The sequence below is a fragment of the Coturnix japonica genome, chromosome 4 (genome assembly GCF_054131305.1).
Source record: "Coturnix japonica strain WE chromosome 4, WE-NBRP24, whole genome shotgun sequence".
In the NCBI taxonomy this organism is placed as follows: Eukaryota; Metazoa; Chordata; class Aves; order Galliformes; family Phasianidae; genus Coturnix; species Coturnix japonica.
Window position 1 is genome coordinate 21,671,247 of NC_140666.1, and position 17,304 is coordinate 21,688,550.

At 45.3% G+C, this 17,304-nt stretch overlaps 3 protein-coding genes across 5 annotated transcripts in view; 2 read left to right on the top strand and 1 right to left on the bottom strand.

Moving 5' to 3' along the window:
- Positions 1 to 4,721, top strand: part of COL4A6 (collagen type IV alpha 6 chain) — a 111,419-nt gene extending 106,698 nt beyond the window's left edge. Inside the window, exons 43-45 of the mRNA XM_015860480.3 lie at positions 670 to 861; positions 1,092 to 1,378; positions 1,971 to 4,721. Coding sequence (XP_015715966.2) covers positions 670 to 861; positions 1,092 to 1,378; positions 1,971 to 2,231 — 740 coding nt within the window. The 3' untranslated portion in view covers positions 2,232 to 4,721. The remainder of the gene's footprint in view (positions 1 to 669; positions 862 to 1,091; positions 1,379 to 1,970) is intronic.
- ATG4A (autophagy related 4A cysteine peptidase) lies at positions 4,242 to 13,726 on the bottom strand. The gene is made up of 13 exons (XM_015860484.3): positions 13,690 to 13,726; positions 12,978 to 13,088; positions 11,999 to 12,070; positions 11,468 to 11,566; positions 10,119 to 10,220; positions 9,638 to 9,710; positions 9,200 to 9,279; positions 8,235 to 8,422; positions 8,041 to 8,119; positions 7,066 to 7,211; positions 6,712 to 6,768; positions 5,779 to 5,890; positions 4,242 to 5,514 (listed from the first exon to the last, which is right to left on the bottom strand). Exons 1-13 carry the CDS (start codon positions 13,697 to 13,699, stop codon positions 5,450 to 5,452), a joined length of 1,194 nt encoding a protein of 397 aa, XP_015715970.1. The 5' UTR covers positions 13,700 to 13,726; the 3' UTR covers positions 4,242 to 5,449.
- Positions 13,727 to 13,923: 197 nt separating this feature from the next.
- The window catches only part of PSMD10 (proteasome 26S subunit, non-ATPase 10), a 34,461-nt gene continuing 31,080 nt past the window's right edge, over positions 13,924 to 17,304 (top strand). Inside the window, exons 1-5 of one of the 3 annotated variants that reach the window (XM_015860487.3) lie at positions 13,924 to 14,059; positions 14,151 to 14,249; positions 15,086 to 15,232; positions 15,339 to 15,505; positions 16,362 to 16,790. In XM_015860487.3, coding sequence (XP_015715973.1) covers positions 13,946 to 14,059; positions 14,151 to 14,249; positions 15,086 to 15,232; positions 15,339 to 15,505; positions 16,362 to 16,368 — 534 coding nt within the window. In that variant the 5' untranslated portion in view covers positions 13,924 to 13,945 and the 3' untranslated portion in view covers positions 16,369 to 16,790. Of the gene's footprint in view, positions 14,060 to 14,150; positions 14,250 to 15,085; positions 15,233 to 15,338; positions 15,506 to 16,361; positions 16,791 to 17,304 lie in introns of those variants that run through there. The other 2 variants (XM_015860486.3, XM_032444020.2) reach the window with 2 other exon arrangements.

Here is a 17,304-nt window from a genome sequence, read left to right on the forward strand (position 1 = left end):
TTCTTCAGAATTTGTGGACAAAGAAACCAAATTAGTTACCTTAGGAAGATGGGGGGAAGTACATGATCTTCTGCTTTGTATCTGCAATGGAGTAAATTTTATCTTCAGTGAGGAAGATTATGTCACATGTAACTGTTGTCTGTCACTGCTGATGTTTCCCTAGGTATAATTCTGAACATCTTTTGGTTTCAGTATTGTGTGGATGTAGGAGCCATCTTGGAGGTTTGAAGGAGCAAAATGGTATTCACAGTGAGCACAGCTGTGAGGGCTGGGTGATAGAGGCATGATGAGAGAGAGAAGGGTGGGATTCTGCCACAGATTTGTACAGCTTTTCTGTGTCAAAGATATCAACATTAAAGCACAAGAGTGAAAAATGAACTTATTATGTTTTGGCTGGTGCTTTATGATATTCAGAATATGAGAATGTCATTGAGTACTGTGATAGATGGTAACACTGGCATTAGAGTTGTTGGGGAAAGATAGAAAATGAAATTAGGTAGGAAATAAGCGGGTGCTACTGTGAAATCACTGCTTTTTGAACTGGTACGCCTCATGGGTCACACAGCCCTCCAAACTTGGCCTCTTTGTCATACAAAGCAATGCCCAAATCAGCTGTAGAGCCAAGTGATACCCACCCTGCCAAGGAGTGAGTTCTCTTCTGCCTTCCAGGTGCCGCTGGAAAGCCAGGTGCCATTGGCTTGCCGGGAATGCCAGGTCGGAGCGTGGGTGTCGGGTACACCTTAGTGAAGCACAGCCAGTCAGACCAAATCCCACCGTGTCCCATTGGTATGAACAAGCTCTGGGATGGCTACAGCTTATTGTACGTGGAGGGGCAGGAAAAATCGCACAACCAGGATCTCGGTGAGTTGACATGCTTCTCTCAGGCATAAACAATGTTAAGCCAAAACCCTGTTCCTAGTGTGCAGTTCTCATTGGTACTGCTGGCAGCTGCTGGAGGGAAAGTCTCCTTGGCCAGAATCTGTGCTGTGGAACTAGTGTTACTTGCACCGTGCTGTGCTACTCTTGGCTAGTGTGTATGAGCTGGAACATTTGGCAGATGCTCGGTATGACTGCTTCCCCAATTCTTCCAGGTTTTGCTGGCTCTTGTTTGCCTCGCTTCAGCACGATGCCTTTTATTTACTGCAACATCAATGAAGTGTGCTACTACGCCAGCCGAAACGACAAGTCCTACTGGCTGTCCACCACCGCTCCCATCCCCATGATGCCAGTGGACAGCAATCAGATCCCACAGTACATCAGTCGTTGCTCTGTCTGCGAAGCACCTTCCCAGGCTGTGGCTGTGCACAGCCAGGATATCACCATCCCACAGTGTCCCCTCGGCTGGCGCAGCCTATGGATAGGATACTCCTTCCTAATGGTAAGGATATCATTGCTACTACAGTGGCAGCTTTATGCATTTTTTAGATCTCCTCATCACCGAGACTGAATTAGCTGGGTTGATCATAGGAAAGCAGAGCGTTTATTCTTTATCAGCAGGCCACTTGTTCCCATTTATCTGGCCTTCTTGTATGCACTGCTCACATCCAGTAGTAAAACTGAAGCAGTAGTTGTGCATTGCCTCAGATACTCATTGTGCTTCAAACCTTTAAGTGCAGAAACTCTAATTAAGCTGTAGTATTTCCTTAACCCCATCTGTCTTCTGGAACATTATTTCCACTGCAATCCCCTAGCAGTACTGTGAGGTCATTAGAAACCCTTGAAGTCAGCATTATTGTCTCCTGATTTTCCCACTTTGCTACTGCAAAGCTGCATTTCCTTTACACAAGGACTGTATATGCAGCATAAGCACGTGCCTTTGCTTCTTTGGCTCTAGCCCTGACTCAAGACTCAGACACAGATAACCAGGGTATACATTTGGTTGCCTGTTCTACTTTTCTCAACATGAAGACTGCCCTATTACCTCCTCTTCTGTTCCTTTGCATTCACTTAAATGGACATCTTTATTTCAGCACACGGCAGCTGGTGCAGAGGGTGGAGGTCAGTCCCTTGTCTCACCTGGTTCTTGCCTGGAGGATTTCCGTGCTACGCCCTTCATTGAATGCAATGGTGCCAGGGGAACATGCCACTACTTTGCAAACAAATACAGCTTCTGGCTGACCACTGTTGAGCAGTCACAGCAGTTTGTTGGTGCTCCTCCCTCTGAAACTCTGAAAGCAGGACAGCTTCGGACAAGGGTCAGCCGCTGCCAAGTGTGCATGAAGAACTTGTAATGGAAATGCAAACAGTCTTTGTTACCTAAGAGTAGGAATCACTGACGTGAAGGAGATAAATTCATAAACCTGTTTTGTGTGTGGTTGATAGAGGAATCAAGATGGCCAGAAATCCACAAAAATCCAGGACTTTGCACACAAGGGAAAGACCGGTGCTCAGAAAGCCATTCTATGGATCACGGTGCTACACGCTATTTCTCTACTGTTGTTTGGGGCTTCTTCATTCATGGCTACCTCAGGATGTCTCTGGGAGTTCTTTACTCAGACCAAAGCATAACTGGTGCCTCACATCCACCATTGCCCTGACCAAGGTGTGAACCAACTACCACCAAGAGGGACTTCTCCAAAGTTGTGCTTTATTAGCATCGCTGCAAACAGTACCTGGCCTACTGTATGGGAATGAACACGCATTCTCCTGTGCAATGCACAACTGCCCAAATTTTGTAATGCATTGTAGGTGACTTTGAAACACTAAGCAGTAGTGGCTGATAACTGACCTGATTAGGGAGATTTGAAGATGAACGTTTTGCTTTGCTTGTAAAACAGGTGGGATGTTCTTTGGCCTCAGTGATAAGTAATCGATTCTAATCCAAACTCATATCCACAGTTGAAGAGCTACTCCAGTAATACAGATTTTGATGTCAATTTGAGTCCAAACAACCTCTAGCATTTTTCATAGCTCTAACTATATGCCAGGTAAAATGTCTCCTTCAAGGCCTGTCCTTATCTCCTTGCAGCCAAGTGACATGCAGCCACCAGAAACACTTCATTACTGCAAACCTTAATCTTCTTCCAGTGGTAGCCTTGGCACAGTTTGGTGTAATTATGCAAGCTGTGTGTGTTTAAAAAGTGGAGGCCTACTAGCTACTATGCAACGCTTCTGCCAATACAGAAGAAAGCAGTTAGTTATGAGATATACATTTATTATTTCTACAGTCATAGTTGTGTTCTTCCTCTGGGCTGACTGCTGTATTTTCTCATTCAAAAAATTGCATTTCTATTGTAATTCCACATTCCTAGAGGGCATAATTAAGGAGAAGTGCTACTAATTGTATTATCCCTATGAATTTTGAGGGAACGCTGTGAAAAAGTATGTTAATAGTTACATGAATTCATTAGGTCGGGCTAGTGGTGTTATTACCAATTTCTCTCTTAATGACATATTGACATTCCAGGCCATCTGAAGGAAGTGCCCTGCAAATACCCTTTTGCCTTGGCTTAAAGATGTTGAAGACAAATTGTTAGACTATTACTATTAAGAGAAGACTGAGACATTAATTTAAAGTACATTTTCTCTTTTAGTTGCTGGAGCTCTAGCTCTATCCGGCAAAATACTTAAGTACTTTCATTAAGCACATTATGTTTTTACCTCTGATGACTGGGAGTGGAACTAGGTGATCCTTAAGGTCCCTTCCAACCCAAATCATTATATGAATCTGCAATGCTTATTTATGTGCATAATATGATGTTATTTTCCCAGGTCAGAGTCAGAGGGCTCTGTGTGTTCAGAGTTCAACCACAGTAGAGATGAGCACAGAGTTTGTGATGAGAATTTTTAGTCTTTCATTTAACATTTCCTATTAACATTAGGAAGTGTCAGTCAGGTGCTGTGTTTGCAGACTCCGTTTTTGAACATGAACACATGCAAGTGTGTTTCTTTCAGGATTAGAGCTTTATGCATTTAATGTGCCAGTTTAGAGACGTATGCTTCTATTGCAAGGAGTTGGCTCTGTAGTTATCAGTACCAAACTTCCCTTGAGTTCCACAAACAGCCTTTTCCTGCTGCTTACCCAGAAGCCACACTTGTGGCTCAGCCCTGCAGTGCTCCTCCAGCTGCTCAGCTGTACAGCTGAGCTCTGGGTAGAGGAGGAGAAAAAGTGCTGTTTGTTTCTAAGCATATAACATCCAAACTGTGTTTGCAAAACATTAAACAAGATGAAACAGGCTCTTCTTAGCTCTTTAATATCACGCTGGCCCTGATCGAGAGGTGCAAGTGAGAGGAGACAGCAATTCAGTATTTCTCCATGCGTTTTTATTGGTGAAGATGAAACTCTGCAGTTCACGTTTATCACACTGTCATGACAAAACGACCACCATGGGGACTGTCTGGTTGACCTTTAGCATGGAGTAAAAAGATCTTTGCCTTAAATTATTTGAAGTGTTTTTCTTGGGGCTGCTAGAGAGATACTCTGCCTTATAGAAATACAACTGCCCAGGCTGCTCTGATCAACCTGTAACATTAAGGCACTTTGACCACAACAGATTTCAAAAGGCAATAACTCAAAAAGTAACAACGACGTAATCAGTGTATGTGTATATATTAAGCTTTAACATAACCTGGTTTGCATTTAGTTCAAACAAACAAATTAACAAAATATAGCAGCATACAACCTATGAAAAGCTTAAGGAATTTATTAGACGCACAGATAAAGTGCTGTAACAGATGTCTGTGTAAATCTACTTTAAAATAAATAAGGTACAGTTAAACCACCTTTGACTCTTTAGCTCTGAAAGAAATAACCTAAGTTGTAATGATTTCAACGTTAAGGTCAAGGTGAAATATACCGTAACTAGAACAGTGGTTGTGATCTGTATCAACTATTTGAGTCTCCCGTTCCTCTCGAGGTCTCCCAGAAGCAGGAAGGCTATTGCAAAATGTATACATTAGACACAGTTCCTTTTACAGAAACATTTTTGTAATAACGTGTGGTTGCTCAGATACATGTTAAAATATTTAACAAGGAAACCATTTTCTCATGATCCAGTCGATCTTTTAAACAAGACAACGTATTTTTTTTTCCTATGATGCAGCCCACAGGAGGGAACAGAAGTAAACATCCTCCTTAATTGAAGACTGTTTTGCTTTAAGAACTAAACTATTGCATTATATGAGAGCAAGAATCATCCATCTGGGTTATCCCTTTCTCCGAACGGAGAGCCCAGCGATACGCTTATTTCTGCCTTGATCTCAAAGGTCCATTTATCTTCAGGTAAGATACATTAAAAAGAGATTCCCATTAAGCATCTTACTACAAGAGCTTTTATTGCCTTTCCATCTGGGGAAGCTCTTGTTAAACTGCCGTTGGAGTTTTGGATGCTACTCGGATTCTGTGCTCTGTTTTCCATAATTTCAGGCACTTTGGGGCTAACATGGCTGTAAGTCAATGCAACGATACCACCAATGTGTTCAGTACTCAGAAGAGTCGCCGCAGTTTCCTTCATACACTCAGGATTTCAAATTCTTCTTCCAATTCAAACAGTTTGTCAGTAGATTCGATGAGTTCTGCAAAAAATAAGCAATGCTGAAGTAGTGCCTGAATGGTCACTTCAAAGAACAAACTTTGAAAGACGCATTCCAGAAAAGTATCTTCTAAGACTGAAAAAAATGAGTGAATCTGAGCTAGCAATTGTATGGACTGTTTGGATACGCGGCAGGTAGATATCGCTTGATGCTTAGGAAAGCACAGTTATTCCACCTGCAACTGTTCTTCTCTTTGCTAAGGAGGGACACTGAACTGCACAAGGGTGCTCTCAGCCCACACCATACCTGCTCCTGTAGTCGTCACTTCTGGCTTTGTTGGAGGTATGAACGGAGGCCAGTGGGGCGGGTGCTTCTGGACCAGCTCAAACATCCGTAGGCTCTGTTGCTTCAGAATCTCCTGAGGACAGAACACTTTCATTTTAAATGATGCCTTGAGAGATCCTTAAAGCACTGTGTCTGTTCAATAAAGCCATCCCTTCGTTACGTGTATCTATCAGGAAACAAAGGCTTTATGCAGATGTACTGTGGGGTCCTGTTATATTTTGAGTACCATCGATCCCTGACATGTTCCTCACCAAAAACACACCTGGCAGACAGATCTCTTGAACTGTACTACAAGGTGTCACTGTCTTACAATCAATTTGATTTCTACATGCCTGTGGTTTTGTTTGCACGTAGCAAACAGGCACCAGGAATGCTTGATATTTTCTGCCTTTTAGAAGAGAAGCACCTTTGTGGAACTCTGTGGCAGAAGGCAAATCAGCTCCGAAATCCCAACAGAACTGGAAGGATGAGTTTTGATCAGGAGAAACAAGCTGTTACTGAAGCCAAGTGCTACAGCTCTTGGTAGAGATGCCACCCCCTGATATACATTACAGTTATATACAAACTGTTTTCCTCAGCTGTTTGCTTCTTGTTTGTTTGTTTCAAAGAAATGCCTTTAGAGGTGTATATACCCCTTAAGGGTATCTGTTTCCATCCATTTTCCAGCTGGCAGGGTTCCTGTCTGTCAAAACATTGAGCAACATTGAGCTTAACAACACAGCAACACTCCCTTACCCTGCTGTGTTAATGCATTCCTCCCTATGGTTCTTCTACTGTGAATACAGAGTGAAATGTAACGGCAGTTTCCATTTTTTAGGGAAAAAACCCAACAACAACCAACCCAAGCCATGACTTCCTATAGAGTGAACAAGGATGGTCAATTGCCATCAGTACCTTTTGTACGAGACTGCACCAGTTATCAAAATCACATTCTTCTTTGCAAAAGAAGCCCTGAGGGGGAAAAAAGCAAACAACAAAAAAACAACAGCGTTATTTTGCAAACTACAAATCTGTGGTGCAGCAGGTAAAGCACCGTGTGAGCAGTAAAAGTACCGTAAATGCATTCAGAAAAGAAACTGAAGGCAGCTCCCAACCATGCAAACATGGCCGGTGTGACCCGAGATTAATGCATCCTATGTAGTTAATGTAGAAGATCTATGTGTTAAAGAAGCACCTATGTGGTCTGTGTCACATTCCTGCCCTTACTTTGAAATAAAATACATACGTTGATTACTTTCTAACACCTACTAAAGCTACCGAAGGGTCCAAGTTCATGATCTTCATTCTGTGTGGGGCTTGCTGGCAATGGAAGCTCTGGTCATCAACTGTGCCATTTTCTTCTGAATCCACAAAACTTTGGGTGGTGTGAGGGTCCAAATAGATCAGCTCATTGCCTGTACGGATGACATCAATATGTTGAAAACAAACAAGTGACTTTAATGAGTGCTAAGTCCAGAACTGCAAAACAGAAACGAATACTGGCTGTGATGACAATTTATTTAGGCCTTCTAGGTAGGGATTCCTGAGGAGGCTCAGAAAGCTCGGACACAAAGTTTCAACAGGGTATTTACTATAATTTTCTATTGGGACCCATTACTGTGGATGTTCTGGTTGGTATGTTCTGCCTTTCTCACATACTTTCCTTTTCCCACGTGAGATCCAGTACTTTCTTTTTGTAAATCTCAACTGCTGTAATCCCTGACATTCCAAGATGAAAAGGTACGGGATGGCCAGAAATGAGATCTGTAATCCCATTAGGCATTCATTCTGAAATTGGAACAAAAATGCCTAAAACAGCTCAGGTTTTACAAAAGAACGGCCATAACATTATGGGCCAAATGGGTGAAAACAAGAAGATTGTATTTACAATAATTAAAGGAATCCTTGATACAAGAAGATCTGCAAGAAAAAGACACAGCTATCAGAACACATCCGAAATACAAGGAAATAGGAGAGGTGCCAGCTGACCAATATACTTGCATTGGTGTGCTGCTTTTGCCTCTGTCATCATTTCTTTTGGCACCTAGCTTTGCTGTTAAGCTTTCTGCTTCCATGAAGGAGCACATCGTGCTGCTGCTAAAATACTTGAGGTACATTTCTTCATTCCTTTAACCATACTCTCATTTTTCTTTACCTTAGAGATTCCAACTCCTTACCCTCTCCCCCCAGAAATGCCTCTTTTGATCATCTGTGTATTTTGAATAAGTTTCCCATTTTCCTTACCTAGAAATCCTATGAAATAATAGGCATTATTTGGTTTCCCTCCTAATGCTCCCAAGGACTGTGGCATCTTAAAGCATTCCTAGGAATTCAAAGGGAGGAAAAGGAAATTATAGTTGATTTGTTTCCTGATCTCGCGGATACTTGAACTTATTTGACAATAACAAGCAATTTGTTGGGAAAAAAGAAAGGCTTACTTTAAATGCATCAATATATACTGGATTTATGTGATTTATCCCTAGTCGTAGAGGTATAATAAGCAAGAGGGGTTTCCAGGCTGTGCCGAGCCCTGCTGCGTTCCTGTTTCGGCCAAGAGCGCTTCTGTGTAAATGAGCACTGCTGTGGGCTGTGCTGCTGCTCGGGGGAGGGGACCAGCACATCTTCTCTGTGGGAATAAAACCAGGAATCAGTCAGTGCACAAAGGAACACAGAGCTCCTCTTCCTCTCTGAAACAAATGAGGCTGCTGTGCCAGACATCTTCATCGAGCTCCAGAGATAAAATGAGCAGGGCACGCAAATTAATCATAGCTGTTTAGCGGAAATAATTCTAGCAGACAGCACGTGCTGGCACATTAAAGTGAGACACTGCATTAATGACTGGGAGCTGAAAATCTAAGACTGAAATGGCATTTACTATTGGGATTATTAATACGCTCAAGGCTCATCTGTAAAACATCATGGAAATGAAATGGCAGAGATTATGGCATCCGGAACTCTTTGTGCCCAACAATGTGAGCATAAAGGAAACAACAGGGACCAAAGCAGAAGCAAACTATAGTTAAGCTTCACTTGTAAATCCACCTTTCTTAGGACTGTCAATGAAGCATGGCCATGCATTTCTCAGTGCTAGGATCTGCTGCTGCTTTCTTATTTGCCTAGAAAAAGCATAGCTCCTTCACAAACCCCATATTAAAACCAACTTATGTAAACTGCAACCTCGCTCCATCTCTGGGCTAAGAGTTTGGATAGCACAGACCATCTCCGTCTTCTCCCCAGCTTTAGTTTTGGATGAGCAAACCTGAGTTTGTAACTTTTTTTATCCCTTTTCTTACACCAGGAAGGAATACAGGTGCCCTTCAACTATTTCATTCATGTTTAGATACATTTGGGAATATGAGGACTTCTCAGAAACAGCCGTAGGAGTACTAAATGTTTCACTTACTGATGTCTTCAATGACCACTGTATTGTCCATTGATACATAAACAGCCAATGAATTCCATTCATCAAATAAAGCCAGCTTCCTAAAGAACAAATTGACATGAAGTAGTTAGCCCAAGAGGGTACTTACACTCAGAAAAAAGAAAGGAGCAAATGTCTGTGCTGGCTACTGGTTGGGGCACACAGACAGCACAGCAGCACAGAACAACTTGAAGTGTCTCTTTCCCAGACTCTTACTATATTAAAATTTGAGCTCACCCATTCCCAATTCAGTTCCTGCCCACCACATTCCACGCTGTACTTGTAAGCACGCAGTAAATGTATCCCTGATTCTGAGACAGGCAGATGCAGCCTTTAAAACCCTGTCTGGGCCTTACCCTAATCTGTGAGCTGGGTGCCCTGGGGGAGTAATTCTGAATGAGCTCGTAGGATCCGACTTACTTTAATACTTGAGCAACTGTATTTGGTCCAAACCATTCTCCAATCGATTTCCCCTCTCCGACACCCATCTGTGCTGTTTTTATGAAGGGGAAAAAAAAAGAGAGATCACAAAGAATCCAATAACAAAAAATACTCAATGCCGTGGCTATATAACAAGTTTTTTACTAACTGCAAACTATGTTTAGCAGTAACAATTATTTTCTCAACCTGTGCTTTCTTCCAAATCCTTACTGTTGTCAGTTCACAGAACCATGGAATCACAGAACGGTTGTGTTGGAAAGGACCTTAAAGCCCATCAAACTCCAAGCCGTGCTGTGGGCTGGATGGTGAATAACGTTTCTGTGCTGTTATACCTCACACCCATCTACGTTCATTTTTATATCTAAACACACACATTGCCTTCAGAACCACCACTCGAGGTCATGAATTGACATATTACAGATTATTAAGTTTCAGTACAGCAGGTTTGCTTGTTTCTTACCCATCTGGTGGATGGAATAACAGCAATCCTTCCTGTCCAGAAAGCATCGCAGGATTCTGTGATATTCTTCTGGTTGTTTTTTGTGTTTTTCCCATTGCCAATCTGAGAGGAAACACATTAAGATTCAACAACTGTAATGTTTCCATTATCCTGAGACTAAGTAAGCTATGCAATGAGACAGTACAAGAGAAATCTGTGAGGGCTGCTCCAAAAGCAATGCCTCCTATTTTATGATGTTGGCCCAGGAGACCATAAGTAAGTGGTGGTAGAGCAGCCACAGCAGTTGAACTCCCCCTAGCATCAACCATCCCTGTTCTGTGGCCCTGATGCCCCCAGCCCTGGGTGTCCTGATCCACTGCACAGCCTCAGCCTGGGGGTGTCATCCTCTGCTCCCAGGTAACAGCAGTAGAATGAGAGGGAACAGCTCCAAGTTGCACCAGGGAACTTCTGGTTGGATATTAGAAAAAAATGTTCTCTGAAAGAGTGGTGCTGCACTGGCACAGGCTGCCCAGAGAGGCGGTGGGGTCATCATTGCTGCAGGTGATCAAGGAAAGATTCAGTGTGACACTGAGGGATGTGGTCTGTGGGCAGGTGGGGATGAGCTGGCAGTGGGACCTGGTGATCTGAGAGGTCTTTTCCAACCTGAATGATCGCATGATTCCCACCAATATCCCATTACATTCGGTTGCCATGTGACAGATGGCAGCAGAGGGGCAGTGTGACAGCACGGCATCTGATATGGAAGTGTGAATGAAGCAAAGTGGTGGGACTGAATTCCTCCATGCAGGAAAAGATGGAACCCACTGCCATTCACTGAGACTTGCTGAATGTCTCTAACGTTTACATTTTGTTTAGAGTGTCTACAATTCACAATTTACTATTTCTTTTAAACTGTCCTTTATCTTCATGGGCTGAATGGCAAAAATGTCAACTGCAGATTTATTGTGACTGATTGCTGCTGAGCACTGACAGGTTATTTAAAGCCACATGCTCTATTTAGACCTTGTGAGATTTGTTAACATACATCAAATAGCAACACAAGGGCCACACTGGAAAGTCTTCTCACACAGCAAATCTGCAGCAGCTCTGCCATGTCTGCTTCTGCCTCTAATAATAGGGGCGGTATCCTCAGCTCAGGAGAGAAGCAGGATTCCCTGTCTGTTCTATTGCTCTGCTTAAGGCTGCTATGATTCCACCCAGTCAGACAAGCATAAATCATTAGGAACTTTTACCTCAAATAAAGTCTCATTAATAAATTAGGGTTTTGTGCTTTTCCAGAGTACTACACACACACACACAAAGGAATGTGGTCTCCAAATAGTTTAGATTTCACTCAGACCAGTACACACCTCTTCCTAAATGCCTGCAGATCAGCGCTTGCGCCAGCATCATCTGCCCACATCGCAGCATACATCCCCAGCCAGCATCAGACGAGGGGCCAGTGCCTCCTATGAGGAAAGTTCACCACAATTAATATGAGCTTTGAACTGGAGGCAGCACCACAGAGATAACGCCAGAGTGTAAGAGCCCAGTTAGGTCTGCTGGAATCTAACTGACCTAGGGATGCAATGCACTGAGCCAGACTTATTTCCACGCTGCTGGTCTAATCTCTATGCAGCACAAACCAGGTCTGTGCACTCCTTGTGGAGCTGACTTACCCTTCGACAACACTCACAACTACACACAGCTTGCTGTACAAGCACGAGCACCTGATTACGTGCAGCTGTAAGCGCACATCGATTTTAATAACTTTAATTTGTTGGATGTGTGAGCCGTTTTAACAATACTCAAAATGTTCTAACATAAAAATCACTTTTCAGTCCATGAGGCCATCCCCGCTCCTGCTATTTAACGAGGCCACAGATCCGCAGTATACTCACCAATAGGCGAGAACTTCCTTCTGTAGGTAAACCAGAGGCGAGCACTGACATCCAACAATAGCTTAGATTTGTCTGGAATTATTTCAAAAGGAAACAAATAAACTTTTTGAACTGGAAAATTCCAGTTTTTCCTATACAATCCACACACAGCATCCGCAAAAGACTCCTGTTAGCTTCTACATATCAGATCTTTAGTGCTTAGATGCCTTTTTTAGCCATTGAAACCTAAGAGCTTTTGTAGACTTATAATTAAAGCTGAATTGTTAGGAATGAAATAATTACTAGGCAATGGTTCTAAGAGGCGTTTGGAATGATTCTGTCCAGCCTGAATGAAACACTATGGAGAGAATTACATCCACAGCAAAGAACTGGTAAAGCAAGTTAAGGTGCAGAACTCCTACGTGCTGAACAGCATAGAAGGATGCATCGCTCCCAAACCCCACACGCTGTCATTTCTTGACAATATTAATACCGACTGCCATTAATTCTTTCTCTTCTCTTTTTTTCTTTTAAAAATATGCACTTACAGACATCTCCCACAGGCTCTCACAGATTTATTAAGCTCTTACCTGCTGCTTTCTCCCTGAGTTCCACTCAGATCCAGTGGCCTTAAGGGGGGTTTAAGTGGCCTTAAGGGATGGCTCAGCCCATTGGGGCCGAGTACGGGACCCTGGGGAGTCCTGACACCACGGCTGCACTGATGGCCGCTACCTCTGCCAGGTAACACAGGGTTATGCCCTTGTGCCCTCCACAGGGAGCAGAACTCAGTGCTGATATGTTTGTATCACACAGAAGTGCTGAGGCTATCGGGCAATGCTGCTTCTCACCAGAACACAGCACACACCTCAGATTATTGCTTCTTACTGTGACAGTGACTTTGAAATCTCCCTTTATTTGACAGCCAGATACACGAGGGAATCGGGAGCCGCTGCTGCCGCACTCAGTGCGTGTTAGAGCCGAGTTATCGCGTTACAGATACCTTCGTTCAGGTGGTGCTGCCTTCCCAGGATCCACACCGGCTCATCGGTGTCGGGGAATTCCTCTAAGTATTCGGCCAGGATCGTGATCTGGTTTTCATACCTGGACAGAACTGAACGCAACACGGCAGCGCCCACTCACTCCCTCGGTATCTCGACATGGCTGCCGCGGCACGGCCCGGCGGAGGGAGGGGACGATCCGCCTACGTCATTTGCTAACGGTAATTAATACCGAGCCGAGAAGGAAGCCCGAGCGCTGCAGGGGGTTGTTTTGTTTCGATTTTCGCTTTCTTTGATAATTAAAGCGAGGTTTGTGGGAATAGTGGCAATGCCCGTCGGTTGTGATCTCACAGATGGCAACCTGACCAAATGCCAATGTATGAAGCCAAAGCAAAGCCCACCCTGCGCTGCTCTTCATATAGGAACGGGTGACACCGCCGGCACCGAGTCAGATGGGCACGGCGCAGCCGTCACATCCCGCCCCGTGACACTCGTCCCGCACGGAGCCGCCCCGCAGCTCCGGATCCGCCGATCCCTCACGGCCCGGCGCTTCCCGGTGCCCGTGCCCCGTCCCGGCCCTTAGGCCCCGAGCTCCGGCCCCGCGGTCCCGCCCCGATCGCTGAGGCGCGGCCCCGGCTCCGAGTCCGGCGGGTTTTTACGTGGCCGATCGGGCCAGGCCCGTTCCGCGCTGCCGGCGCCCGTCCCGCCGCTCACCTGACTCCATCCTCCCGCCGTCACCATCCTCCTCCTCGGCCCGACGCGGACGCCCGGCAGGGAGGCGGCGCGGGGCGCTCCGGGAGACGTAGTTCCGTCTCCGGGCGGCGGCGCGGCGAGTCCAGTCGGGCGGACTACAAATCCCGGCACCCCCCGCGGCCCACAGTCGGCCCACAGTCGGCCCACGGGCGCGATTGGTCGGCTGGAGGCGGCGTCCCGGGGCGCGGGGCGGGCAGTGGCCGTGCTGGCGGCCGAGATGGAGGGCTCGGTGTCCAACGTGGAGGTGTGCAACATGGCCTACGCCGGGCGCCTGGACGAGCTGCGCGCTCAGCTGCTGCGCGACCGGGCCCTGGCCACCGCCACAGACCAGGTCAGGAGGCCGAACCCGCCGCGGCGGGAGCGGGGCCCGTCAGGGCAACCAACCGGCCCGGGGCCCGCTGACCGGCGCTGTCTCCCCTCAGGATCGCCGCACCGCGCTGCACTGGGCCTGTTCGGCGGGACACACGGCGGTGGCGGATCTACTGCTGGGGCTCGGCGTGCCCGTCGGAGACAAGGACGACGTGAGTGGGGCGGCGGGAGCTCTCGGGGCCGCTCTCCCTCAGTAACGGGCCCGAGGTTGAAAGGATGGTTCTGTAGGGGCTGAGGAGAGCGACTGCCCGGGACTCGGTGCCTGGCCGGGCTGCCGCTGTGGGTCTTCGGGTCGTCTCTACCCTGTGTGACCCTGTGCCAAGCCGTGAGGAGCGCTGAGGGTTTCCCGCCCCTGAGGTATAATGGCAGAGTAGGCCCCGTGTGTGCTGAGCTCGCACTCGCCATCAGGTCCCTTCTGTCCTGCAGGGAAAGCTGAAATAATTGCATCCGTTATGAATGAATTATCCTAAAGTTTGCGCTTGTGACTTGTCTGTGCTGATAGTAGTGTTAAGCACTACAGCTGTAATGCTGTCTGCAATATGATTAGGGAGTGGGGTGACCTCATTGCAGCCTTTCAATACCTGAAGGGAACTTACTCCCAGGAGGGGAGTAAACTCTTGGAAAGGGCTGACAATAGCAGGACTAAGGGAAATGGTTTTAAGTTAAAAGAGGGAAGATTTAGGTTGGATGTTAGGGAAAGTTCTTCACTAGGAGAGTGTTTAGGTCCTGGAACAGGCTGCCCAGGGAGGTTGTGGATGCCCCGTCCTTGGAGGTGTTCAAGACCAGGTTGGACGGGCCCCTGGGCAACCTGATCTAGTAAAGGTGTATGTTTGGTGGCCCTGCCAGGCAGGGGGGTTGGAACTACATGATCCTTGAGGTCCCTTCCAACCCGGGTAATTCTGTGATTCTGTGAGCAGTCTGCTCTGCACTGGGGTTGTTTTCTCGGTTGACGTCTTTGCTTTAATAACTTCTGTGCTTGCCTCTGCAGGCTGGTTGGACTCCCTTGCACATCGCTGCGTCAGCGGGCCGTGATGAGATCGTCAAGGCCCTCATTGACAAGGGGGCTCCCATCAATGCTGTCAATCAGAATGGCTGCACGCCCCTGCACTACGCGGCCTCCAAAAATAAGCAGGAGGTAGGGCTGCCCGTGCTGCTGGAGTTGTGTTGCTCTCAGGAAAAGTGTTTGGTTATATGAACTTTCCTTTTGTTTTTTCCCCCTCCTTCTCTTCCTACACCTTCAGATTGCAGTCATGCTTTTGGAGAATGGAGCTGATCCAGATGCAACAGATCATTTTGAATCCACCCCATTACATAGAGCAGCAGCCAAAGGCAACCTAAAAATGATACAGATCCTTCTGCAGCACAACGCATCTGTCAACATACAGGACTCGGAAGGGAACACACCCCTGTAAGTGATTTTGTTTGTTGGTTGGTTTTGGGTTTTAGTTTCTATGAAGTGAAACCCCATCAGTTCAGATTTGCTTTTTAACTCTGGGATCTCTCAGGAATAACCCCTTGCTTCACATCCCTGTGTCACTGAAAAGGATTTGAGAAAATCATCATTAGTGTTTTGCATAAGCGTGTATGTACATACATACTTTGTGTTACTACATCAATTATAAAACGTAGAACACCTTTTGTAATACCTTAGAATACATTTCCTTTCTGCTGGGGGGTAGAAAGTGTGCTAATAACATCAAAGTCACAAGGAGCTGGTCTTGCAGGCTGGCCTGCTCCATCCTGTCAAGTAAGAACTAATTTTAGAAACTTTTCCTCACTCCTCTAAGGAAAATAAGATGTAATTGAAGTATAACTAGTCTGATGTTTTTTATTACAAACAATAACACCAGTTTGAATGTGTAAGAGTGAAACCTCAGCTGCTTTGAAGTTGGTGGCAGCACCCTGCCTTGTCTGCAGTGGCATCAGGATTTTGCCATGAATAAGGTTGCGCAGGGTTTTCTTGCTACACATAAAACCCAATTTATTGTAGAACACATGCGTTTATTCTCAGGGTGGGATGCTAAACTGAAAAAAAGCACTTGCTGCGTTTCCAGTAATTCTTTATGATTTGGTTTATTGCTTTTGATTTAAGTAGAGATTACTGTTTTCCAATTCCACTGTGGACTTTGTGCTCCTGAGCATTACTGACTGCAGAGCCAGGCTTTAAAGTCTTTGTATGTGATCTATTAGGTGTGGTATTCTTGTTCTAGGATTTGTCTCCCCTCTTTCCCCACAACGTTCTTGTTTTGCTCTTGCTTGGACAGGGCATAATTATTGATCTTCCTAAGCCTGGACTACTTAAAAGTGGCTGTGGGTTTCTTGTTTGTATTGCAGTCATTTAGCCTGCGATGAAGAGAGAGTGGATGAGGCAAAGCTGCTGGTGTCTCATGGTGCAAGTATTCACATTGAGAATAAAGAAGAGCTGACCCCACTGAAAGTGGCAAAGGGTGGCCTGGGAGCAATACTTAAAAGAATGGTGGAGGGCTAGAGGGGCCTTCTGGCTTGGCTGTCTTTTCTTTTTTGTGCTTGTGTTTATGGTCGCCAACCTCATATTTCAATAGTTCAACAAGGATGTCGTATGTGAGCATCAGCATGGTACTCAAATGTCTTATCTCTGGGTTTGCTCGAAGTATACTGTCGGAAAAGCCATTTGTACTTCCTGTTGATTAAACAGATTACTGCTTTTAATGTAATTTTGATACCTTGCTGGTTTTTTTTTCAGTTCACTGTATGATGTGTATACATTAGGTTGTTCCTTCTGTGTCACGGTCCAGTGTAGGACTGTTTCTTTCAAACTACTTTTGGAGTCTCAAAAATGATATCCCTGCTCTCTGTGCTTCAGGTGATGGTTTAAGGGATGAAGCATGATTATAAGGTGATTTCCTGCTGAATCCTTCCAAAATGCATGGGAGTAAGAAGGAAAGCATCTTTATGTGTAGTATATTAAAAACAAACTAGCAACTTCTATGATGACTGCAGTCATGTATGGGTTTGTCTGGCCAGGAGAGAAGTGAAGATATCCTATAAACTGCTTTTTATTAAGGATCATTGAGAACTTCCACGTACTTGTCAGTAGCTCATTTGTCCCTTAATTGTGTGTGGATAATCCCTGATTGAACTGATTGTGGGGGAGGTTGGGATTTTCTTCTTTTGTGTTTTGTTTTTTCGTGTGATTGGAATTAGCTTCAGTATTTCAGCGTTTAGCAA